This window comes from Pseudonaja textilis, chromosome 3, assembly GCF_049901715.1.
Source record: "Pseudonaja textilis isolate UNSWEBS1 chromosome 3, rPseTex1.2, whole genome shotgun sequence".
Classification (NCBI taxonomy): domain Eukaryota; kingdom Metazoa; phylum Chordata; class Lepidosauria; order Squamata; family Elapidae; genus Pseudonaja; species Pseudonaja textilis.
Window position 1 is genome coordinate 111,240,486 of NC_141992.1, and position 26,191 is coordinate 111,266,676.

A 26,191-nucleotide genomic window follows, 5' to 3' on the forward strand; every position below is an offset into this window, starting at 1 on the left:
GTGACTTTCTCTGTGCCATTAGGTGATTTGTGTTGTGTGCCATTTGCAACCTCTCCTGGATCAGGACTCCCTGCGCTCAGTCTCTGGTCATCTCACAGTTGGACTATTGTAATGCACTCTAAATGGGGCTACCCTTAAAGAGCTTTCAGAGGCTACTGCTGGTGCAGACTGCGGTGGTACAGGCAGTTTTTTTTGGGGGGGGGGGTAAAATGACCCCTGTAACACCGTCTCCACGAGCTACATTGGTTACCAGTTGCCTCCAGATGCAGTTCAAGATGTGGGTGATCCCCTTTAAAACCTTCATGGCATGGGTCCAGGTTCCCCCAAGGACCATCTCAACCCACTGGGATTGGCTCGTTAATTAGCCTATTTGTGCCGGCAGAGGTAGCATGCTGCATGTCCCGTCAGCTTGATTATTCCATCTGGTGGGGTCCAGGAGGAGGGCCTTCTCTGCTGTCGCTCCTGCCCTCTGGAACATCTCATCCCCCCTCCCAATGTGACGTTCGTAAGGGTCTAAGACCTCACTCTGCCAATTGGCCTGGGGCCCCAGTGGAGGAACCATACAGTAGAAATGGTTGATCGAGTAACCACAGATCCCACCTTCCCCCATTCTACCCTCCCACCCTCCCCATGTGTGCTTAGATTTTAATATTTGTTTTAATTTATTTGGGTAAAAATGTAGTTACATTTTTAATGGGAATATTTTTCACCTGTCATCTTCCTTTTTGTAAAGCAAAACCTAACCAGAATGTTTACTGGCTACTTTCCTCTTTGTTCAGCCAAGTCCACTCTGAGGCCCCAGGCACAAACAGGCCTTTATATAATCATCTCTATAGCTCCAGAAATTATTAGCTCCACCCCTGTCCTACCAGATACTTTCTCCTAATTAAAATCATGTAATAGTTGTTGTGGATTTAGGATTTGAACCTAGAGAAAGAATCTAAGCCTAGATTTAACTTCATTGAAACCTCCAGTTGGAATCCAATTTGGTCTCTCAAATTATAAAGCCCATTCACAGAACAGTAATAACACTTAGCAATAGCGTTAGACTTATATACTGCTTCACAATGCTTTACAGCCCTCTCTAAACAGTTTACAGAGTCAGCATATTACCCCCAAACAATCTGGGTCCTCATTTTACCGATGTCAGAAGGATGGAAGGCTGAATAAATCTTGAGCCGGTGAGAATAGGACTGCTGAATTTCTGGCAACCAGCAATCAGCAGAAGTAGCTGCAGAATTGATTCTAACCACTGCGTCACTATGGCTCACGAATACACATTTGTATAGGACAAATTACAAATCAATAGACTTTTTCTTCTAATACTTAAACATATGCAGTAAAATAGAAAATGCTATTGCAGCTCTTGCTATATTTGATGGTATTTTCCCCTATGGAAGTAGAGTCATAAGCAGCTCTTCATGAGTTATAGTGATGTGACAACCTTAGGTAGCAAGTTTGATGCTATTAAGAACAGTAGAAAGAAAGCCAATACTATACAACTGTAAACCGTTGAGATATTCTATATAAGTTTTACTGAGGCAAATGGCAGGTGTAAATAGTCCTAGAGAGAGGAATAGTAACAATTTGGTATTGTTTGTCTTATGGAGAGAATGCCATGGACTTCTGTTTGGATGAGCTTTAATAATATATTGCTCCCTCTGGTCCCAATATAAAGTCACCCTTACTAAATTGATAGAGGATCTTTTCTAGACATGCATGTTCTGGGTTTTTACAAGCTTTACTGCCTTTTAATATTATACACTGCCTAGAGTCTAATGGGGTTGGGCTGCCTCCTAAATGTCATTAATGTGGCGGGGGGAGGGTAGGTGGGTGAAGGATGAGTATCTAAACCTCTAAGGGTCAAATAAGTTCTCATTATTTGTCTCTCTATATTTGGTAGCCTAAAAATCACAGAGATAGAAGACAGTATGGTTACTGTGCTTTCTGACAATCACTAGAAATGCCTTCTCCATTGTTGACTATTAACTTGAAGATTCTAGTTTGGGGACTCCTTCAGAAGACATTGGAAAGAGCATCCTGACCTTTCAATTACCATTTGATCAAGATGGCTGTCCCTGAAAAGACTTGCTGGCCAGTATTATGAGTTCTAGATCAAACTATGACAATCAGTCTATTCTTCTGTAAGCACTGGACTTTGAGGCACAGCAATATTCACTCATTGCCTCCTAATCTATCTACTAGCTTCTCCTTTTTAAAATAATTTTTTATTACTTCTAAAAAACAGAAAAAGGGAACAAAACAGAAAGATGTATGCATAATAAAAACACTTAAGCAGTTAAAGTTAAGTAAAGAAAACTATAACAAAAGATTAAAAATATAGAATATGTCGATACTTTTGTAATTGTACAAAAATTACAATTGTATAACAAATACATGTGTGTAGGCATGTATGAGAGAAAGAGAGAATGAAATAGAGTGGAATGGAATGGAATAGGAGAGGAGAGGAGAGGAGAGGAGAGGAGAGGAGAGAAGAATTGAGTTGAAAGGGACCTTGGAGGTCTGCCTATAACCTATACTATTTCAGACAAACGGTTGTCCAATCTCTTCTTAAAAACTTCCAGTGTTGGAGCATTCACAATTTCTGGAGGCAAGTTGTTCCACTAATTAATTGTTCTAACTGTCAGGAAATTTCTTCTTAGTTCTATGTTCCTTCTCTCTTTGATTAGTTTCCATCCATTGTTTCTTGTCCTGCCCTCAGGTGCTTTGGAGAATAGTTTGACTCCCTTTTCTTTGTGGCAGCCCCTGATATATCGGAACACTGCTATCATGTCATCCCTAGTCCTTTTCATTAAACTAGACATATCCAATTCCAGCAACTGTTTTTTTGTATCTTTTAGCCTCCAGTCTCCTAATCATCTTCGTTGCTCTTCTCTCCTCTCTTTCTAGAGTCTCCATATCTTTTTTACATCTTGGTGACCAAAACTGAATGCAGTATTCCAAGTGTGGCCTTAACAAGGCATTATAAAGTGGTATTAACACTTCATGTGATATTGATACTGTCCCTCTATTAATGCAGCCTAGAACTGTGTTGGCTTTTTTTAGCAGCTGCAGCACACTGCTGGCTCATATTTAAATGATTGTCCACTAGGACTCCAAGATCCCTCTCACAGTTATTACTATTGAGTGAGATACCACCTATATTGTACCTGTGCATTTTAATTTTTCTTGCCTAAATGTAGAACCAGGGATGGGATTCTACAGGTTCGCACCTATTCGCTAGAACCAGTTGTTTGCATTTTAAGCAGTTCTGAGAACCGGTTGTTAGAAGAAATTACTGGCCTAATCCTGTAAGGAAGGCAGGAAGGAAACATTCTGGTTGCTTACAGAAACTGACTCTCTGTTGACCCTTATTACATTCTTGGCAGGACTAGACTTCCTATCTCAGGAAGTTCTCTGGAGATTCTTTTTCCTTCCTTTGCTGATATTTTGCTTGTGTGGAGTGACCATTCAAAGTTACAATGGCACTGAAAAAAGTGACTTGTGACCGTTTTTCACACTTACAACTGTCGCAGCATCCCCACAGTCATAAGAGGCCAGGCGAGGAGATGCGTGCCTCGATGTGAGTGATGTTGAGCTGGCCACACCCAGCCAGTCACATGACCACCAAGCCACGCCTGCCAACTAAGCCACGCCCACAGAACCAATTGTTAAAAAAATTGAATCCCACCCCTGTGTAAAACCTTACATTTTTCACCATTGAATTTCATTTTGTTAGATAGGCCCAATGTTCAAATCTCTCAAGATTCTTCTGGAATGTTGGCTATTCCTACCAGCTTGGTGTCGTCTGCAAATTTGATGAGTTCCATTTATCTAATGCAAACGTGTGTGTGTGTGCGTGTCCCTCCCTCCCTCCCCCCCTCTCTGTATAAAATTTGCCAAAACCAGAAAGTTAACATTGATTGTTGGCTTCCAACAATACTTTATAATAAGGTGGCTTATCACCTCCTCATTTCTGATTTTGTTAACCCAACTTATATGTAAGAACCGCCCATAAATCCACATTTCAAATACTTCTAGTCTCTTCAACTGCTTTTCTGTCAGAGACCAACTCTCCACTCCGTAGAGCTGGATAGAAAAGATGACAAGCCTGATTTTGAATCAGGCTTATGTCAATCTTAGCAATATAGGAACCTCTAATTCTGTATTCCACTCGTCTCTTTAACATCCGCATATAAAATTATTTTATTGATAACAAATACCTATAGAAACAAATGGTATCCTTCAAAAATATGTTTGGTTAACCTCAGGTGTTTCAGAAACTGAAAATGTTGCTGGTCCAAATACTGTTGTTAACCAATGTTTTAGCTATGAATATTGCAGATGAGTTGCATCTGATAGGCTATATTTATCTGTTAACACAGTATACGTTAAAATTTATATTGTCTATAACTGACTCCAGAATCAATATCCCTGCTTCTATCCAAATTTTCCATATTACCATTTTTTTTCCAATTTTTTAATGTTGGATAACATTGGAAATCCAATATTAAAAATTGTGAAAAAAGATGGCAATATGGAAATATTGGATGGAAACAGGGACATTGATTTAGCATAGGAATTTAGGATTTATCATAGTCAATTGAGCATATGAAAAAAGATTGAATCTGTTTTTATTAGATATTACATTTCATAGCTTTATAACTGGTATTCTAATATCCTGTAACTCCAAATTCAAAAAATTGAACTCTCCTTTGTTAATTGATGAATGTTTTTTCTGTAAAGCTTATTCTTGGGATCAAAGAACCCCATTAAAATATTATGAACAAGAGTACATTTTCGGGGTGGAGGGATCCAGATATTTGAACAAGAATTGTTCTCAGAATACAAATTAATCAGTGGGATTAATTTTCATTTTGAGAGCATTCATCTTTTCTCAAAGGGTGAGATTGGACAATAATGAGCACATTAAGTGTCATCTTTACCTGATTCTGGTTCAATTGCAATATTACTTGATGAAATATTGATAATATTTCTCTGATAACATTTATCTATCATACAATTGACTAAGTTTTGGCACCAAAAGATTTATAGGTGCTTTATACCATTCTATAGGGAATACATAAAATCCGGATATTTTACCAGATGACAGAATTCATGTTAACATGTTTTCAACAGAGATGATTGGGAGGAAAAGACCTGGTAAGATTTTGGCTAATTGTTTAAAGAAAAATAAAGATAGGGCAATGATTTGAATTAAAAGAGATGAAAGAGATAAAATTTCACAAGATCTAAATTTTCAATTTTTAAAATTTTATTCAGCACTATGTAGCAAACTAGAGCTTACACTGGATGAAGATATCAAGAGCTATCACTCCTAGACTGTATACAAAAACCAACTTTTTTTGCCCAGAGTGAGGTGGGAGTTTAAACCAATAATTTTAAAAATTTACTACTTTGTCTAGTGTGTCAGCTCCTTAAGAGCTTACCAGATTGCCCTTCTGATAATTACCAATCTTCCCTAGTATTAGATCTGCCTATGGAACTGATTTCTTGATTTAAACCATAATCTATGACTATAGTTGTTGGTGTTTTACAATACTGTACTGTACAACAAATAAGGAGGTTGCAAGCATCTAGGTGTAAGGGATCTCTTTATCACTGACTCTGCCCCACCCAACCAGGAATGCCAGGATCGATATACAGGTATAGTCTTCAGATAATATTTGCAGCCACCACCATCTTTTTCTCCCTTTACCCTAGGTTTTAGGGTAAGAGGAGTCCAAGAGGAATAATTTACCTGCTGGGTAACTAAGAAACACAAGGGCACCTTAAGTCTAGCATCTGGTAGTCAATTTGGAAACCACCAAGCCTTCTGAAGCAGGTTATCAGATTGATACAAGGTTCAAATTGACACCCAAACGATCCATTTAAAAGTAGCATTTAATGTATAAATGTATAGTATTTGCAATTAAAAGAACTGTAGTTACTGCAATTCTCACCAGTGGTGCTAGGGCCCATAATAGGGAACAAATTGTTACTGGCATTTAAGCAAATCTTCTCTTTATTACAGCTTAGGATATGTTACCCATGTCTCTGAATATTGATCTTGTGTGTGTGAAAACTATTCCATATGTCTTCTGTTTGGTGGGAAACAGGCAACAGTATGTTGGCTAGCAAAATAATCTCTAGATCAGAGATCTTAGTTTGCATAAAGTCTCTAATCTCTAATTAGCACACGTGGGCTTAAATTGAGCTTTGTTTGAAGAAGATTGGTGCATGGTATTGGTGTAAGCTGCTATCTTTGCTTTTTCTTTTTGCTTTTTCATGCCTTCAATCTTCCTTTTCTGGATTCTACATAAAGTTCTAGATCTTGAAAAGAAATCATGTGATGGTGTACATGTATGTACTTTGTACATCTTTTTAGTATTCTTCTAAGCAAATTACTAACAATAATTTCTTTTTAAAAATTAAAATTACATTAAACTAAATTAGATGGGCTGTTGACCTGCTCCAGCAGAATGCTTTTTGTGTGATTAAATTATTATTAAATAAGGGTATAAATTTTATGAAATGCTGTCTGAAATATTTATGACATGTTTATTTATTTTAAAATGTTGGATGTCAAAGCTTAGTTTTCCAGGGGAGCTTTTATAATAAAATGATTGTTTAGAGAAAACACTTAAACTAAATCAGTAGTTATAAACATATAAATAATAAATGCATCGTCACCAAATTCATTTTATAGTAAAAAAAAACCATGAGAGAGTATACATTATATATTTTAAGTCCTAGTAACAAGGAATGGATTAACAGAAAATAGGCTAAGCAAAAATATTTTCTTTGTATAAAAGTATGTATTTTCATAAAAAAGGATTAAAGGATGCCAAAAATTATCTACATGAAATTGATATGTATAATTTTATCTAGTGTTATAAATCTGAGAATATGATTGGGTGGGCTTATGGTTTAGAAAGAAATCCAAAATTTGGTTTAGAATTGGGAAAGTGTGTGTTCTAATCCTGCTTTAGGCATGAAAGTCAGCTGGGTGGTTTTGATCTGGTCATTCTTTCTCAGCTTGAAGAATTGGCAAGTTTTATTTTTTTATTTATTTATTTTGATTTGTCAATTGCTTACAAGATAATAGGTATAAGTATATACATAGTTATGAATACATGGATACATATAAGAAAAATAAAAGAAACAATAGGACAGGGATGGTAGGCACATTGGTGTGCTTATGCACGCCCCCTACAGACCTCTTAGGAAAGGGGTGAGGTCAACAGTAGACAGTCTAAGGTTAAAGTTTTTGGGGTTTGGGAAAAAAACCACAGAGTCAGGTAGAGTATTCCAGACATTGACCACTCTGTTGCTGAAAGTCGTATTTCCTGCAATGAAGTTTGGTGTACTTACTGTACATCTTACTGTATATCTGAAAAAAACTGCCAAGGGTACTCTGTGCTCCTGGAGGCCAGGGTTTCACAAAATTGGCACATTTGAATTCCTTAGCCAATCATGGTAAAATTACCCAAGAAATCTGAAGAATTCTTATTTCTCTTCTTTTTGGATAGTATTTTGAATCCCACCACTGATAGGGATGCCTAAAATTGAAGTATAGGCTTGAAGGCAGATGATCAATTATTGGCTTAAGAAGCACAGGTTTGTTTTCTTTATCTCTAAAAAAATGATTACTTATCAAGCTGGAAAATTATCTGTTGAACAAAAGGTAATATATCAACTTTCTGTAGAATGCATTGACTGTGTAGAGTGTAAATAGGTAAAACAGGGTTTTTTCCTTTGATGACTAAATTAGTATACAGGCAGTACTCAACTTATAACTGGTTACTTAGTGATGTTTGAAGTTATGGTGGACACCAGTAAAGCGACTTACAACCCAGATTCAAAGTTCTGATGTATGTCCTCTCAGAATGGCTGTCCTCTCTTCTGTGTTCACATGACTGCATTTTTTGGTGCTCAGCAACCAGGCTGCAATTACGGCCATTTGTAATGTCCCATGCTCACTTGACTGTGATTTACATTTTTGCTGTAAACTTATGTTTACTTTTGGTTTCTGGAAAAAAACGCCCCATCCAAAACAATGAATTTGCACAACACTCATGGTGTTCGCATTATGACTACTGCCTTTGCATAATGTCCTTTGCAAGATGGTTGTAAAATCAGTCATAATTGTGTGGTGACCTGCTTAACAACCACACTACTTACAGTGGAAACTGTTAGCTTAATTATGGTCCTAAGTTGAGGACCGTATTCGAAACATTAGAAAAAAATACATAAGTCTGAAAAAAAGGGAAAGTAGGGGCTGCAAAATTCCATTACAAATCTGCAGTTTTAAGAAATACTTTATTTTCCAGTTTTGAGAGAAAAATAATGTAAGCATAATGCTTTCTAGGCCGCACTTCTGTAGATTTGATATTCTAACCCCTTTAGCTGAGCCGATTTGACCATGAGTATCTGGAAATTGAAACGATGCAATATTTCCTATAATGCTTTACATCAGGAGCATTGTAAGAGTTATAGTTTGCTCCTCTTATGCTAATATCTTTACAGAATGGGCGGGTTGAAAATTACTCAAGTCTCAGCATGGTAGCAAAACAGAGCATAGCTGCAGTGAAAACATTACCAAGTATTACTTTATTGATGTTCCTGGGTTTATCTGGGTTTTGAGGAGGGTCATTTTTGATAATCGTTAACTGTAAAAAAAAGACATTCAGTTTGTATATATTTGTGTGTATTTGTATGTGGGGCGGGCGTGTTAAAAAGTTAAAATTAAAAAGTCTGGTATAGTTGGACCATACACTTTTATTAATGCCAAACATCAAGTCCATAATGAACAGTGACTCAAATTTTCTGTATGCATTGTAAAATTAAAAGGAATGTTTATATACATTATTTGAAACAGCAGGAAAGCATAGGTCCAATCAATTCCAAATAATTCAAACTCTCTCAAGGATGAAAGAAATTATTGTCTCCCAGCAAGGCACTACTTTGATGAGGTTATGGGTTATGTGTTCTGAAGAAGATGAGAGCTATGCCAGAGGTTCAACCATATCAGACAGTTTTTATCAGAGTGTCTCTCCCATAAACAATATGGTGAGATATAATTTACAAAAAAATATACCAAATCGGTTAGTTCCTGGGTCAACAAGGGCAATGCTAAATGTTAGATGTCTACCAAATGGGTATCTGGTGACAACTGCACTAACTAAGCATTTAGAACAGCACAAAATTACAGAATAAGGTTCTTTGAAACTTGTTACAAAGAAACATCTTGTACAAATTTTAAAAGATGCCAATACTGTAATATTAAATATAAGCTCGCTGCAAGAAACAACCCAACTAATGTATAGCAATGGCTGCAGTTTTAGTTAGGTAACTTAGATGCAAAATCAGGAAACAAGAAAATAAACCAAACAGTGCACCACCAAAATGGAAGATCAGATTGGACAATAAATCAGCATGCCAAGATCAGTTGCAAGCAAGCTAGGATAGATGAAATAAAAGAAGCTGAAGAGCAAGAAGTCCAAAGACTATCTGATCAAGAAATATCACCTATGAACAAGGAAGTACTAGAAATAATAAAGTAGCAAAAACAGCTAAAGTCAAGAAGATCAACAGATACAAACTTAAATTACACAAGAGGAATAATCTCAAACTTCAGTTGAAACAGAAACATATTTACCAATCAATAGAGAGACAGCATTGAATCAGTCAGTATCTGACAAAGAAGAAACAGTGAAGTCCTTGGAAATACAAAGAAATACAATAATGTGGCTTGAATAAAGGAGCTAGATAAAAATAAAAAGGAAGCTGAAATAAAGAACTTATAATATAAAAAATGGTTGAGCAAAGGGCTAGGACGATCAAGAATTGGTCAGCACTAGATGTAAATAAATTGCATGGTTTTTGGTTGAAACATGTGTTTGGTTAATACCCACTTGTTGCCAAGCAATTTAGTAACAGAATGCAAGTGGGTGTAATTGAAGATTGGTTCACATCACATGGCAAAACCTAAATGATAATGAAAGATCCAACAAAAAGCAGATTACATGCTTACCAACCACTTTCACATTACTAAATGGCGTTTTAGATGATGCAGTCCAAGAGCAGCTAGTTGAAAACAAGCTCTTTCCATCTGAGCAGAAATGAAACTGTCCAAATAGAAGAGGAACAAAAAATCAGCTCCTAACTGACAAAATTATTTTGGAAAATTGCAAGAGGAAGACAAAACTGAATGTAGCTTGGATTGATTACTTGAAAGCATTTGATTCTCTGCCACATGATTAGATAATAAAGTGCCTAAAAATAAAAAAAGTAGGAACGTCACAAGCTGTGTGCAAAGATAAATAGCATTATGTTACAATACATTTCCACAATCTTACAGTCCTCTTTTCATCTCCACCTAGTTTAATATGTGTATTAGTAATGGCACCTTAAAGTCAAGCAATCATAGTTTCCTCTCTGTTCAAGGAGACCAGACAGATTATCTCCATCCTTAGTAATGCCATAGACCATGGGTGTCAAACTCTATCACCTCATGTGACGTTATGTATCATGACTGTTTTTTTTTTGCCTTTGTGGAGCCGGGGTGGGCGTGGACTGCATGTGATACATCCAGCCTTCAGGCCACCAGTTTGACGCCTCTGCCGTAAACATTGCCCTTTGGATGAGGAGGATGACAGCTGAACTTTTCCTTTTCCTTGCTGGCCTTTGCCTCACTTGTCAAGAAATCTGCTCAGTTATCCAAATTAGAAAACAATCATTTGTTTCTAGCTCCAGTAGTAATTAAGCAGGAGCAACATGTTGTAGGAAGTACTGAAGCCAGTCCCAGTCAATTACATGATCATCTTGACCAGAATTGCTTGACATTTTTTATTTAAATGTGCTTGTTTTAATGAAAACTAAAAGTGGTTCCAATTGTTTGGGAACTGAAATAAAGTAGTTTTCTATAAAATTACCTTTCTTCATTGTTACCTATCCTTTGGAAATGTGATCATTATTTGGCATCTTCAGAAAAGAAACTGGTCATAATACATAATTTCTCACAGGTAAGTGCATAGAGGCTCTTTGCATATGACCTGACCACGTGCTATGCATTACAGAGAATATCTTTGCATGTGCTTTAGCATTTTCCCCTCATAGAATAAGACTCTCCTATTCCTGTATATGAGGTGTAATGATATCCAGTGATTCTGGATTAGCCTGCAGAGGGATGCTTGAGTGACTTGAAGGTTCCCTTGCGCTTGTGCAAAGCTCTACCCAAAGGAATGGGACATGTGGAATTGATATTCCACCGAAATGGATTCAGGAATCATGGTGCAGGGGAAAGCTTTGTCTGTGCATCAGAATTTATTTGCATGGAACTAATAGGCCAGAGCATGCGAGTTGATATTAATTCAGCATTTAGTATAATCAGCATTTGATTTGTAATGCTTGTACTGAATCTGTCTAGGCATGGGCAAAAACGCGACTGGAAATTGAATAGCAACATTGTTTATTTATATGGAAATCAGTTAAAATCACAATAAAATTGTAAAAGCTACAAGAAGCACATAGAAAAATATAAGCATATAAAAGGTATGTACATATAGAACAAATACAAATGAATAAGAGAACCATTTACTCATCACAAAAGTATAATTGATGACTTCAAGTACTTTCAAATGTGTGACAATCAGCATAAAAATGTGCAGTATTTTTGCCAGATAGATAGAAAGAAAGATAGATAGGTATATGATATATGATATGATATGGATAGTTTTGGTACTGTGTTTTGTGTATTATGTAATCCCTTTATAGAGAATGCTATTTGACATACTGTAATTAGGTGCAATCTGCATAGTGCCTTCCCTTGGTGTTAATACAGTGCATACTATAATAAAACACTGATGATCCACAAGTGTTGGATCCATCTGGGAAGGAAGAAGCAAGGATGGTAAAAGCAAAGTGGTGTTTCTTCTAAGGGTAATTCTTCTAATTGCTCAGACAGTCAGCATAAACAATTTAGGATTGATTATCAATTGGGAACAAAGAAACCAGTTTGATATTTTGGAGCTGATAGGTGGACAGAGTCTGTGTCACCTTGCCTATCAGCGATTGGTTCAAGATTATACCAAAAGTGATAATGCAGATTTATACCACCAGTTCTTAGAACATGGCCTGAAATAAGGAAAGAATTAAAACATGTTTGAAAATATACAGAGTTGTTTTTACACACATGCAGATACTCACCCACCCATTTTCCCGTAGAGAAATGGGCATGTAGGTGCATATCTGATTGGGTTAATAATTCCTGGTTTTATAGCAGGAAGAGTTGTTCTGTGCAGGGAGCTGAAATGTGTAATAAGAGTTCTCTCAACAACTTCCCTCAACAGCTTACTATTAAGGGAGGTTGTTGAGAGAAGTCTATTACTCATTTCAGCTTCCTGCACTGGACTATAGAGTATAGTGTTCATATTCTTCCTGTAAGAAAACCAGGCATTATTAACCCAATCAAATATGCACCCCTCTGCCCTTGTTTGGGGTTAGAAATGGAGTAGGTTTGGACCTTTTCCTATATTTAGGGCATTCCTCAGCTGTAGACTAAACTGGGAAGATAAAGAAACATCCCAGAGGGATGCAATGGAAAACAACTTCTATACTGCTATCAAAGATTCAATATTTTTTTCTGTCTGCCTTTGGTCATAATAATTTTTTAATCATATTATTATCAAGAAAACAAAGTAGACATACCAATGAGTTGAGCTCAGTTAAATAGTGTCTTTCCTCTTTAGTATTAAAAAAATAGATAAATGTGCTTTTAGCTCTTTTAATAGAATGAAATGAGAAAATATCATGATCAAAATTCCCTCGTCTCAATGGAATACTTTTTGTTTATTTAGGCTGTCTACATGTTCTACGCTTTGGCTATTATCTGTGATGATTTCTTTGTTCCTTCATTGGAAAAAATTTGTGAAGTAAGTATCTGCTAAAATAGTTTTCCGTGTTTATTGAAATGCATACATCATCATGTTTTGCATTTAATCATATTTCATTTCTTATTTTACATTTTTCATATTTATAGTAAAGGTTTCCTGAACATCTGTATGCTTATACCATTTCCTACTTTGTACTTCTTTTATCAGTAAGAAACATAAGGAGAATAGCCTTGACTGCTTTATGATCTCTGAATATGGGGGTTAAGGCTAATACACATGGGAAAAAAATTCTCCATTCTGAGTATGTCTAGTTCCTTGTAAATGTCCCCTATCATATTAAACTTAAAGGCTGTACAAGCTTCTGCAAGTTGTTTTGAAGCATCTAAAGAATGAATGCAGCCCCACCCAGTAATTCATTAATACACCCATATCTGTTGCCAAAAGCACATGGCTGATATGGAAAACGACACAGCTGATTTAGTAAGTGACCAACAGATGTTACCTTGGCATTATGGCATGTTACAAGAGAACTTTCCAGCATAATTGATTCTGAAGCATTGCAGAATTCCAGTGAACATGTAGAAGAGTAACCCATAAGCGCAATGAAGTGTACATTTCCCTATTCTAAGTTTTTAAATAAAAAACACACATTTTTCCTAATTTCCATGTTGTTTTATTTGTCCCCTTTTAGGTATTTTTTTTTTCAAATTGACATGTGTTTTTTAAATGGAAAATTACTGAAGTGGTAGAGTACACAGTATTCCAAACACAGTGATGCTATTATATGTGTGTAATACTCTGTACCAGCAGTTTCCTATCTGTTTTTCTCCATGCGCTTTTCAGTTATTTAAAAAGAACTGCAGCAGGGAATTAGCTTTTTAAACACTTAAATTGTACAAGGATTGTGATTGTCTAGAAGGTCTGACATTATAAAGTGTTTATAAAAATATGAGCTACAGTATATCCAACAGTGTAATTCTGGTGCAAACAGTTTTAACTGTGTGATATGTTTGTTTGCCCTGATCTGAATTGAATTGTTAAATTTAAAAAGTCCCATTGGAGAGATTTTCATTTCTCTTATACTTATACAAATATAACTGTATCTTTCTGTATCTTTTCTTGAGGTCCAACATTTACATAATTCCAATGTATTAAACTTATTCCAAAACTATATAACCCTTTTATTTTATTCCTAGTCTAATAGCATCCTCACCCTCATACCACTTTTTAAATTTGCCATTAGGTTTTGATGACACAGTCAAGGGCTCCAGGATTTTTTTAAAGAAGTGGTTTGCAGGACTGAATAGACTGTAGGTTGTTGATTACTGTTTAAAAGTACAGTCTCATCCGAATGCATATGCAGGATCATTTAAGGAATATTGCACATTTACAAAATAAATATAATACTGGGCATGTGTATAAACTTTCTGATTACAAAATTTTCTGTATTTGTTTCATTCCAAACAACAAAATGCTCAGGATAACTTTAAAACATGCAAATTGAAGTTGGTAGGAACTGCCATTCAGTAGGACAGAGCAAAAATAGAATATTTAGGAAACAGATAAGTGATAACCAAACCAAACTTCCCGCTCCTCAATTGGTACCAGTACAGCTAGCCTAAAGAAAAATGCATACTCAGTCATCAGTCTAGATCTGTGAAGTTGATGTTACTGGAAAAGTGCATGAATGAAGAAAATGGCTCAACCAATTCTGGAGTTCCACCCTTGACAAGCCATGTAATCCATCCTTAGGCAGGTATTAGATGTCCTTTGCTTCTCATCTAATATTTGATTGATATGATAGCTACTTAGATGTTTTAACTACAATTTAAATGTGTTGTTATCTCCTTTATTATGCCTTGAGAAACATTAAAAGAGGTTTTAAAGTCATATCAGTTAATCAATGATTTTTCCCTTCCCTCCACAGCGCTTGCACCTCAGTGAAGATGTGGCAGGGGCAACATTCATGGCAGCTGGCAGTTCTGCTCCAGAGCTGTTTACATCTGTGATAGGTAAAAAAACCACTAACTTCTAACCACTAACATTTATGAAAATAAGAATTACTATTTTTGGCTATGTTCCTGCTTTGCTAAAATATGTGTGTCCCTCAAACTAGCTAATGCTGATGGAAGAGAAAATGTTTGTGGCAGAAAAAGTGACAGAATAATTGTCCTATACAAGGAAATGGAATCTTGCTTGAAGTCAACAACATTCAGACTCTGAAAAATCTATGCATGGTTATTAGCAGAAGTCTGTTAACTAGGAAAAGTCTATATTTGGAACAACCGCCAAAATGCCAAAACAGAGGAGCCTTAATTAATACATAATCCTATGCTTTCAACTGCTAACTTTGCTGTTAGGTTACATTAAAAGGGATGGGAAGAACAGTTCATTAGTCAACTGGTCATTACTTTGATATGTGGCGTTTGAAATGGGGTGAGAAGCCAGCTCATGAAAGTGGTAGTAACTAACAGAGCACATGCCTTGCATTCATTAAGTACCTCTGCCTGAAATGCAAGAGAGGTGGACGGAGCTGGTTTAGAATGCTTCTTTATTTTATTTTATTGGAGGTAAATGAACTGTATTGAAATGGCAGCTGAATGAAAACAGCCTAAGCATTTTTAATAGGAGTCATCTGAATATGTAACAGATGGGAAGGCCAGATTGGTTGCAAGAATACAGAGAAAATATTGTACTATCCATCACCAGAAGTCTACTGAAAGAGGGAACCCTTACATTCCAGCATCTGATTTCGGGAAGGATGGATCAGGTGAAGGGAACTCAGCTCTTCCAGTCTTTCTCATGGTAGATTTCACTGGAGCATCTTCTGTGTGGTCACAAAGAGAGAGAAGCCAGAGCAGCAGGCAGGGCTGTTAAACGCCTTTATTATGGAATGTTTGCACAGGACTCCTTGCCAGAACTCCTGCCATGCAGGGAGCAGCTCACTTTGGTGGGGGTCGTTGCTGTAGTGAAGTATGCAGTTGGAACAACCTGTCCAGCATTCTTAGGTCTATACTAAAGCTTCCCGCTCACGTCTATCAAAAGTGCAGTTTAAAAACCGTGAGACTTTACACTTCCAATGTTGTACCATGCTTTATATGGAGAAAACAGAATAATTTCATTTACACATTTCAGCAGCTTTTCATGTATGCAGCTTTTCCTAAATATATTTTCAGTCCCACCCAAATCTGAGAAGCCCTATACATATTATTACATTCAAGAGGAAAATGCTGTACAAATAGTCCTTTCATTTCATGAGAGTTCGAAGTTAGAGCAGCCTGGGGAAAAAGTGACATATGATCTATCCTCAAAGTTACGACCATCATACCAACCCCCCATGGTCCCGTAATCCCAATTTGGATGCTCACATTTATGAACAGTTGCAGCTTCCTATAGACATGAAATAGCAATTTGTGACCTTCCCAGCCAGTTTCCAACAAGCAATGTCAATTGGTGAAGTGGATTGGTTTAACAGTTGCCTGATTCACTTAACAAAACTGCTGAAAAAATGGTTGTAAAATCAGGTCCAATCATGTGACGTCTCACTTTACAATTGTAACAACTTAATGACAGTCTCAATTGTAGTCATAAATTGAGGACTACTTGTAGACTGGATATAAGGAAAGTCACATTTTAAGAGTTTATTTGCAAGAATGGCTGGGAGCAGGACTCATTCCCCCTATGCCTCATCTTTGCCCCACAACTTGGCCTCATTTATCTGGTTAAAAAATGCACATGGTAGCTTATTCCACCATCTTACTTCAAGACATATGTTGGTTAGGGCTCAATGGGTTTTGAATAATATTGAGAAATCCTTGCATAAATGTTGTTGTAATTCACTTTATTTTATCAGGCAAAAACCACATCTGGCTGCATGTGTAATTCTGCATATGTTCTCTGCTTTAATCAAAGTTTAAAGATTATACTTTTTTTTTTGCAGTTCAACTCTGCATAGTTCTAATTCATGATCAGAAATTTTGTCTGCCTTTTGATAACACTTTGAAATTATCCCCCATCACCAGGTGTGTTTATCACAAAAGGAGATGTAGGTGTTGGAACCATTGTTGGCTCTGCAGTATTCAACATCCTGTGCATAATTGGGGTTTGTGGCCTATTTGCAGGACAGGTAAGGCAATTCATGGAATTCAAAAACATTTCTAAAACTCCTTTTAACCTGTACAGAATGAGAATGATGTGTCCAAAAATCACTTGTCCCTGATCTCTCTGTTACCAAAACCACTATCTAAACCTCACAAAATGGTTGTGAGGTGCAAAATGGTTCATATACAGTATAGGTCCATGATGGCGAACCTATGGCACACATGCCGGAAGTGGCACGCAGGCGAGAGGTTGCCTGGAAGAGCCCCACTGCACATGCGTGCATGCTTCTGCCCAACAGCTGATTGTCGGGTATCTGGCGCACATGCATGGGGTGCGTGGGTGCATGGGAGATGCACGTGCATGCACAGAGATGCGTGGTGCACAGAGGGATCACGTGCTCATGCGCAGAGATACATGGTGCGCATGGGGGTCCCACGTGCATGCGTAGGAGGTGTGGGGGGGGCAGCACGCATTGCCTTCTGGGTAAAGCAAACCACTTCCACACTGCTGCCATGGAAACTATGTGAATATATCCACATTGTTATCAGAAGGAAGATATCTGTAAGAGGATGGGTAAACTTTTGTTCATCCATAAATTTGCTTATCTTTGGACAATATATGCTAATGGTAAACAACTTTTTTTCCTTATCCATTGCTGAAATAATTAGTTGAGAGAATATGAAGAGAATTTCCATAAAATTGACTTTGGGATAATGAAAATGCTACAAGATTTAGCCTAAAACAAAAACCTTACTGAATTCCATTCAGTGTTTTTTCAAGCAGCAAGGAATACAGGAATTCTTATAGGAATGCAGTAGCAAGGTTTTTTTTAAGTACAATAAGAGATCACTAGAATTTTTTTTGTAACGAATCAGTGTAATACAAACTTTTAAAGCATCACCTAAAGAAATGCCAGACCCCTGGACTCTTTTGCAAGATGACTCTTTTTTGAAGTCAGCTACCGAAAGAGTCATGCAGGAAGAAATCTGAATGGCTCCAACTTCTGTAAGATGCTAAAGACCTTGATTTTCCCTCAGGCATTTGGGCAGGATGTTAAGTAATCTCTTGCTTTTTTGACTATGGATTTGCCAGATGAAAGAATCTCTTTGAATTTCTGGTACATGGTATAGAGACCCTTGTTTTAATTCTTTTTTTACTTACTGAGATTGTTACTGTTTGGGAATTTTAATGCACTGACAGCCACTCAGAGTGGCAGTAGCAAGATGAGTGGCCATATAAATAGCTTAATAACTAAATATATATAAATATTTAGGTCTCTATCTTATAGTCCAAAATAATTGTTGCTCTTCACCATAGTGAAAGGTGCTTCTTTAAGTATTTGAATACCAAACTAATTAGCACATTAGGGATAATTTCCAGTTTCTTGAATTCTATCTGATTCCAGAAGGTAAAATTCTGACAATCATATTTTCAACTACTTTTGAAATTAGACCCATATATAATGCATTATAGTAATTTGGTCAGGAGATTAGTGAAGCATGAAGCATTATGCCATATTTAGTGGCTATTACAGTACTATCTGTCTAGTTGATGATTCATACAGGGAAGAGAATTAAATTCAAGAGAAAAAATATTAATACTCAAATTTTCTATTGGTATAGCTGTTCCATTTATCCTAACAAAATGTGGCACCTGAATATTTGTTCAGACTAGATGAGAAACCTCTCAAAATCAACAAGGATTTCTTTTTTTAAAAAAGGCTTTTCTTTCCTTCAGGAAAGCAAAAGGAAGAAAGAAATTTAAGAATTTATCCTAGATGCATTTGGTAGATGTCTGGTTATAATATACCTTCTTTAGAATCGAACTTCTATTTTTCAAAAAGAAAAAGAAAGAAATAAAGAAAAAAAAAAGCTAGTCCAGCAAATGTGTAGCAAAAGTTGATGGATTAATTATCCTGATAGCACCAACTCCAGTAAAAAAATGTAAGTATTATGGAAAAACATATGCAGTATTTTAAAAGATAAAAAGGATTTGCAGCCTAAACGAAACATGCGGATGGGTAGAGGTGCAGTTTTTTCAGTTAAATTCTGAAACAGGGGAGAAACTGAGGTCTACTATAAGGGAAATTCTCAGTGGAATTTTCTTGACATTTTATATCTCTTTTCACACATGCCATGCCTTGTTGGAGAGATAGTTGCTTGTTTGTGTGTTCCTGCAGAGTAGCAGAATCATATAACCAGGATAATAAAGGAAACTATTATAAATGGCATTAGATGGAAATGTAAATGGCATTTGAAACTAAAATGATCCCAATCAGACCATCCAAGAAAGATAATTTAAGAAACGAACTGCCTTTTGCATCATCACAGAAATTACACAAGATTGACTTCCGGTTGATGTCACAACGAACCCTGTAGCAGAGAAGGGAGAGCTCCGTTCCTGCACTGGTCTTCAGCTGTTTGTGGGCTCCAAAAGGAGCCAAAAATTGCCTTGGAGGGGCGGTGAAGCTGTGGAGGGGTGCTCTGTGAGGCCCCAGAGGAGAATGCAACTCCTCTGTATAACCCCGGAGCTTGTAACCCGCAGTGAGAAGAGGCTGGTCAAAATGGCCACCACAGAGTCGCAACAGCCGTGAACACCGAAGCATTGTGCAGGAGAGGAGAAAGTGGGTGATATATGGAGTTGGGTGAGAAGAGCTATTTAAAATTTACCCCCAAAAGTTTTTGCCAGGAAAAAAGGATCTCATTGTTACATTAAAAGCGGCGGTATAAGCACCAAGAGAAAAATTCTAAAAACAGAAAGAGAAAAAAGGAGAGGAGAAGACCATTTTTGGAACATAGTAAATACAGAAAATTGGAATTTCAATTTTAGGGATAAATATTGTTTTACAGAAGCATATTAAAATATTGGAACCAGATATTTTGAAAATTGGATTTTTTACTATTTTGGATTGATACTTTAAAATTGAAAACTGTCTAAAATAACAGGATTTAACTGTGTCACCAGCAAACAAAATATTCCCAAGAAGCAGAAATTAATACTGAAGTGACTTTGAAAGTTTTAACAAAAGGACTGAAAATAAGATATAAGAACTTTAAACTTTGTGAGAACTGATTTTGGCATGGATATCTGACTTGTCTTTGGATATTTGGATTATTGACTTAAAAAAAATTAAAAGAAATTAAATGAGATGTCTTACCAGCAAGAACAAAATGGGAACTGGGCAGAAGTGGCATTGATATTTAAGGATATTAAGGACAGCTGGGAAAGAGTTCTTAATAAGATGCAGAGCATAGAGAAAAAGCTGGAAAGGAGCAAGCAAGACGCACAAGAAGAAGAGGAATTAATTAGAGGATCAGAAGAGAACACAGAAAAAAATCAACAGACTATGATGATGAGAATGAAGAGACAATAAATATAATAATAATGGATGCAATAAGCAGAAAGGAGAGTATGGAGTGGAAAGAGGAAATAAAATTGCAAAATGATTCCCCTGAGAGAGAGATAAAAAAAAGAACAGACATTTTGAAAGTTAGACAATGGAACGGGGTAGAGAAGGGAAAAAAGTTTAAAATGACAGGTATGGAGGCAGAAAGGGACAAAGATTTGAGAGAGGAATATGGGAAGAGAGCTATGAAGAGAATGTTTAACACATTAAAACAAATAAAGACAATGGCTAAAGAAAAACTTTATCCTTTTTAAATTTCTTTTTCCTTTTTCTTCTCTCTCCAATATAATAAAGATATAATTAAATTTAGAATAAGGTTGGAAATTAGTGAGAGGGGGAATAATGGATATATGAAATGGAATTTGAATGATAGTTAAAGTAGTGATTAGCATAAAAATAATGTATTGAAATATTGATTAATTAAATAATGGAAGTTTGGAATTTAATATGAATAGGATTATTATTAACAGAATTATAAGGATTTGTTAGATGTATTAAATAGGATAATAAAATTGTAAAATGACTCCCCAGAGAGAGCAATAAAAGCAAGAGCAGATATTTTGAAAATTAGACAATGAAACAGGATGGAGAAGGGAGAAAGGTTTAAAATGACAGGTTACAATGTAGAAGTAGACAGGGATAAAGATTTGAGAGAGGATTATAGGAGGCGAGCTAAAAAGAGTATGCTTATTACCTTAAAACAAAAACAAAAAAAGAGATAATGGTATCATTCTGTTTGGCTCTTTTTAAATTTACTTTTATCTTTTCTTCTTCCTCCAATATAACAAAGATATAATTAAAACCAGAATAGGGTTGGAAATAAGAGAGAGGGGGAACAATGGAATATATGAAATGGAATTTGAATGATTGTTAAAGTGGTGATTTAATATGAATAGGACTATTATTAGTAGAGTTATAAGAACTTGTCAAATGTACTAAATATGATTACTGATGTTTTATTTGTGGTAAAAGGAAGGACATATTTGATGAATGAAAAGTTATATTAAAAAAATATTAGGGAATATTCTTGGGAACTGTAGTGGCATAACTGAAAGTTAGAACTGGGATGGAATTGGAGAGGGGGGAAATAATGGTATACATTTCCTTAATAATAAGATGATGTAAGAAAAAGAATGGAAACTAGAATTCGAATGAGGGTGATATTAAGTATATTTGAATAATATGAGGGTTAGCATAAAAGAACCAATATAATGAAATATTGAATATATAAATGAATAGGAGACTATAATGGAATATAAGGAGGATGCTAGAATGAAATAAAATTATGGGGGGGAATAGTTAACATGATTATTAATATGTTATTGCATATAAAATGTAAAACACCCAGGTGTCAATACTGTTCACACATTAATATGTATGTAAAGTAAAAATAAAAAACTTTGGAAACAAAAAAAAGCAATTACACAAGAATAATTTTGCAATAATCATGTACCGATTTCATACCTGACTAAAGCACTTTTTAAACAATGCCTATCTTTTAGAATCTTCTGTTTGGCTCTGGAAGTAATGGCAGTCACTTGAGTCGTATAAACAAATACTTTGGAACGAATAATCCATCTGAAGCTTTCCATATGTTTATTTTAGCAACTGGAAACCTCATTTCATCTCAGTATTTTCATATCCCAAAAGCCTTTGTATCACATGAGCACAGTCACCATTTTTACTTTCAGGCACTCCTGAACCTTTGGAGTATATGGGCAACCTATATCTTTTTAAAGGTGAAACAGAAGGTAGTTAAGATCTGTTCATGCCCAGCTGACAGATAACCAGCATAGAGGAGGTACAAGGCTAAAGGAGGAAAGGGCTCTGCAGTGCTGCTGCTGTCAGCTGGGCTATTTCTGAACAAAGATTGAATGCACTATACCTTTGTTCAAAAATACCCTATGGAGAGATAGAAGGTAAAGAAGGGCTTTTGGGATGAAATGGAAAGAGGTAATAGGTAGCAAGCAGACTCTGTTATTGGCTGCAAAGAAATGGCAGGGTTAAAGTGACAGAATAAAAAGGGCCAGTAGAGTTTGGATAGATACCATCCCCCTGAACAGATTAGCAATCCTATTATCAGGAAAGCATGCCATATCATACTCATGGCAAAAATACTGTGTTGAAACCAAAGTAGTTGAAGACCATGTGAGTTGCCTCAGTTACGAGCTAAGCATGAGAGGATGACATCAGGGCATGCTGTGGCTAGGATCAAGGAAGAGCCCTCACATTATTCCCAATAGCAATTTTATCTGTTATATCCATAAAGTATTGTTAGCACCAAAGAGCACTAACTCTTGCAAAGCAGTAAGTCATTCCAGGGCAAGGAAGTACTAATTTTATGTCAAAGAAATGTAATATTTAGCAACATAGAAATAGACAGTGAAAGATCCACAACTACAGCAGGTTTGGCCAACAGAATCTCCTCCCTGGTTTTAATTTGCAGATTATGGGTCATATGAACTTTATTAAACTAAACTACCATTTAAGAAAGAAATCTGATAGATGGCTAGATGCATAGTTGGGGGGCCTGAGTGATGGCATGGGGGTTCTGCCCAATGTATTTGTGCCAAATATTCTTTGAGCAGCGATAATTCAAATGCTGTTTCTGTTCTCCTGTTCTGCATTTTACCAACTCCAAGTAATTCAAATGGATTCAGTCTTTGATCTCTTTTATCATGATTGTTTACATGAACTTGCTATACCCTTTAAAATGATTTTGGGTGTGATTGTTTTGGTAGAAAATACTCTCTGAAAAAGTTTGCAGCATATGATGTACTAAATGCACTAAATGTTGTAAATAATGCAGGGTTATTTTAAATAATAAATAAAATAGTCTTGATTCATGCCACTAAATAAACTTTAAAAAATACATTCTTGTATGGAATCAGAATTCTACAGCTAGTGTGAAATATATTACCACTAAACTGACTTGAAACATCCTAGTACTACAGCCCACAGTGTGATTTGGAATTTGATGACAATAACTCAAAGCCTCGCCTTAATGCAGTGGCAAAATGAAACAGCAATGGGGCAATAAGAAACCTGTGTTGATATAATGAATCAAATCCTTGCAAATCAGAGGTATTCATATTTTGGAAAGCTTCATTTTATGAAGAATTGAAACATTTATTAGCATTACAAGGAATGAATTGGAGGCACATGATTTCTTTATATATTGTGTTTTTTAGCTTGTGTGAATCTATATCAATCAGCATTCAAAAATTGAATTTTTTCCAGATGTCATCTGATTTGTCATCTCAATGCTTAAACATATATAGTTTAGTTTCTTAGAGGAAAAGTGTTCCTCGTTTCTAGCATTAAAGAAGGAAAAGCAAAGGAGTCTACAGGGGTCAATTATCAGTTTTCACTAAAACAAAGATGCCAGCAGCAATAATAAATCTGTTACTAATGATCATAAATCTCTTTCGGATTGCTGGCATAATCATTCCCTCCCTACCCCCCATAAATGTTCATACATGTTCATAAGTGATCTCTTGGTCCACATCCAAGGTCAGATTCAGAAATAGTTTGACACATACTTGCTATGGGATAGTCTGCCCTGACTTGTTCCTACTTCTGGAACATGGTTTCAGGGAAAAAAAGAATTCTCTTCTTGCTGTGAGGATTCTCAGAAAAAAAACCCATCCCTTTCAGAGGCGTGTGTTTCCTTTCTAAAAGCTGAACCATTGTTCAGCCCCCAAACCAGAGAAGCCAGTCCCCAATGAATAACTGTGATGGGTCTACTCCAAGTCTGAAGAAAGGTAGGAAGGGGGGGGGGTAACATTTCTCTACCAGTGCCTCATCTTCTTGTTCTCCTGCCCCCTCTTTTACACAACAGTCATTCTAGTATCTCCGAAGCCAAACTGACAAACTAGCCTCAGTCAGCAAGATCTGTCATGGACATCTCATTATGCAGGTTTGCGAGCATTCCCAGATACAATGTACAGAGATCTGCTTCTCCCCAGTCCCTCTAACTCAGGGGAACTCCAACCTTGGCAACTTTAAGACTTGTGGACTTCAACTCCCAGAATTCCTCAGCCAGTTTTGGAGGTTGGAGACCCTTGCTCTAGCTCAGCAGTTATCAACTGGTGGGCCACGCCCTACTGGTGGGCCGTGAGAAAATTTTGGTGGGCCGCAGAGAAATCTCACCCCCAAAGCAATTAATCCAGGCTGCGCAGAAACACAAGGCTGCGCAGCCCACATGGCCCGTGGGAACCCTCCCTGCCCACTCACTCCTTACCCGGCAAACTTGTCTGCCAAGTTGCTATTTTTCCTTTTTCCGACCATCATCTGTTCTGCTGTGCCAGGAGATTTAGATTAGCTAGGAAGCAGGAAATTGTTGGATTTCTTGCTTTCTAGCTAGTCTTTAGAGCTTTGGCTCTGCTTTTAAGCACAGCCGAACCTCCCTTAGGACTGAAGGTTCTATTATTCAGTGCAGACTCAGGGCAAGCAAATTTTATGTGACAGACTGAGCTAGCCGATGGCAGATAGATCACTGAACGATTCTGTGAGCAACTCAATCTGCCTGCCTGCTTTGCCTGATTTTGGGTAAAAGTTGCTCTTTTTATTATAAAAAAATCAATATTTACATACATGGTGTGTTGTGAGTTAATTTTGTGAGTTTGCTTGCAGGCAAATTTTATGTGACAGACTGAGCTAGCCAATGGCAATAGATAGATCTCTGAATGAATCTGTGATTCTGTGAGCAACTCAATCTGCCTGCCTGCTTTGCCTGATTTTGAGTAAAAGTTGCTCTTTTTTTATAAAAGATTCAATATTTATATAAATATTTATAATATTTACATACAAACCATGCCCAGCCAGTCACATGACCACCAAGCCACACCCACAAATTAGGCCATGCCCACATAACCAGTTAGTGAGCCCTGGGATTTAAAATTATGAGTTTGGTGGTCCCTGAGGTCCAAAAGGTTGGTGACCCCTGCTCTAGCTGACTGCTGGGCTGCCTTGTCAGTTCCCCATTTGCCTATTAGCTTGCTACCCATCCCAAAGCTCACTCATTGTCTAATTAAATTTCAGAGCGGGCTATCATTTAGGAAACCAGTATCCTTTCCATCAATATTTTATACAACCAACATCAATCCCTGCCATGTTTGTATGTGTATGTAAGAGAGAGAGAGAGAGTATGTTGCACAGCCATCATTTGCAGTGGAGCAGTGCTCTGGAATTGAAAATTGGGGTGCACAGCGTTGGAGGAGGCTTTGAATTAAGACAGAGCCGGACAGAACTTGCTTCAGAAAAGTAAAAATCTGGCCTAAAATGCCCTGATTCCCTTTGAACTCAAAGCTAAATCACAAATCAGAACAGAGACCTAATCTCTTGTTGTGTAGAGCTAGGTATTTTTCTTTGAAGTAAACTTGGATTTCAAAATGGCAACCTTTTCAGATCTCTCATAGTGAATAATTGTATAAGGGAAACAGCACCCAAACTTCCAAATTATTCTAAAACCCCTTTCTTGCTATTTGTTTTTGATGCAAAGTTTATTCTCACCAATTCATTTGCTTTTTGCTTTTTTTCTCAGATAGTTGCACTGTCTTCTTGGAGCCTCTTGAGAGATTCAGTGTATTATACCTGCTCGGTTGCTGCACTTATTTTGGTAAGTGGTTATTCTCCTAATTAAAGATTTTTGGTTGTGTATGTACACATGTCATACTGACCTAACCAATAAAATTTTGGTTTGCATTTGTGTATATGCCCAGTTTGCATAGCTAATTTACGATTAGATGTATTATACAAATCCACAATTGAATAAGCCATGGTTAAT

General features: G+C 36.6%; 1 protein-coding gene across 5 annotated transcripts in view; it reads left to right on the top strand.

Moving 5' to 3' along the window:
- SLC24A3 (solute carrier family 24 member 3) overlaps nucleotides 1-26,191 on the top strand; it is a 227,900-nt gene that overhangs the window by 164,691 nt on the left and 37,018 nt on the right. For all 5 annotated transcript variants that reach the window (XM_087930631.1, XM_087930633.1, XM_087930634.1 and 2 more), the window contains exons 4-7: nucleotides 12,861-12,935; nucleotides 14,824-14,908; nucleotides 16,919-17,022; nucleotides 25,949-26,023. In XM_087930631.1, coding sequence (XP_087786757.1) covers nucleotides 12,861-12,935; nucleotides 14,824-14,908; nucleotides 16,919-17,022; nucleotides 25,949-26,023 — 339 coding nt within the window. The remainder of the gene's footprint in view (nucleotides 1-12,860; nucleotides 12,936-14,823; nucleotides 14,909-16,918; nucleotides 17,023-25,948; nucleotides 26,024-26,191) is intronic.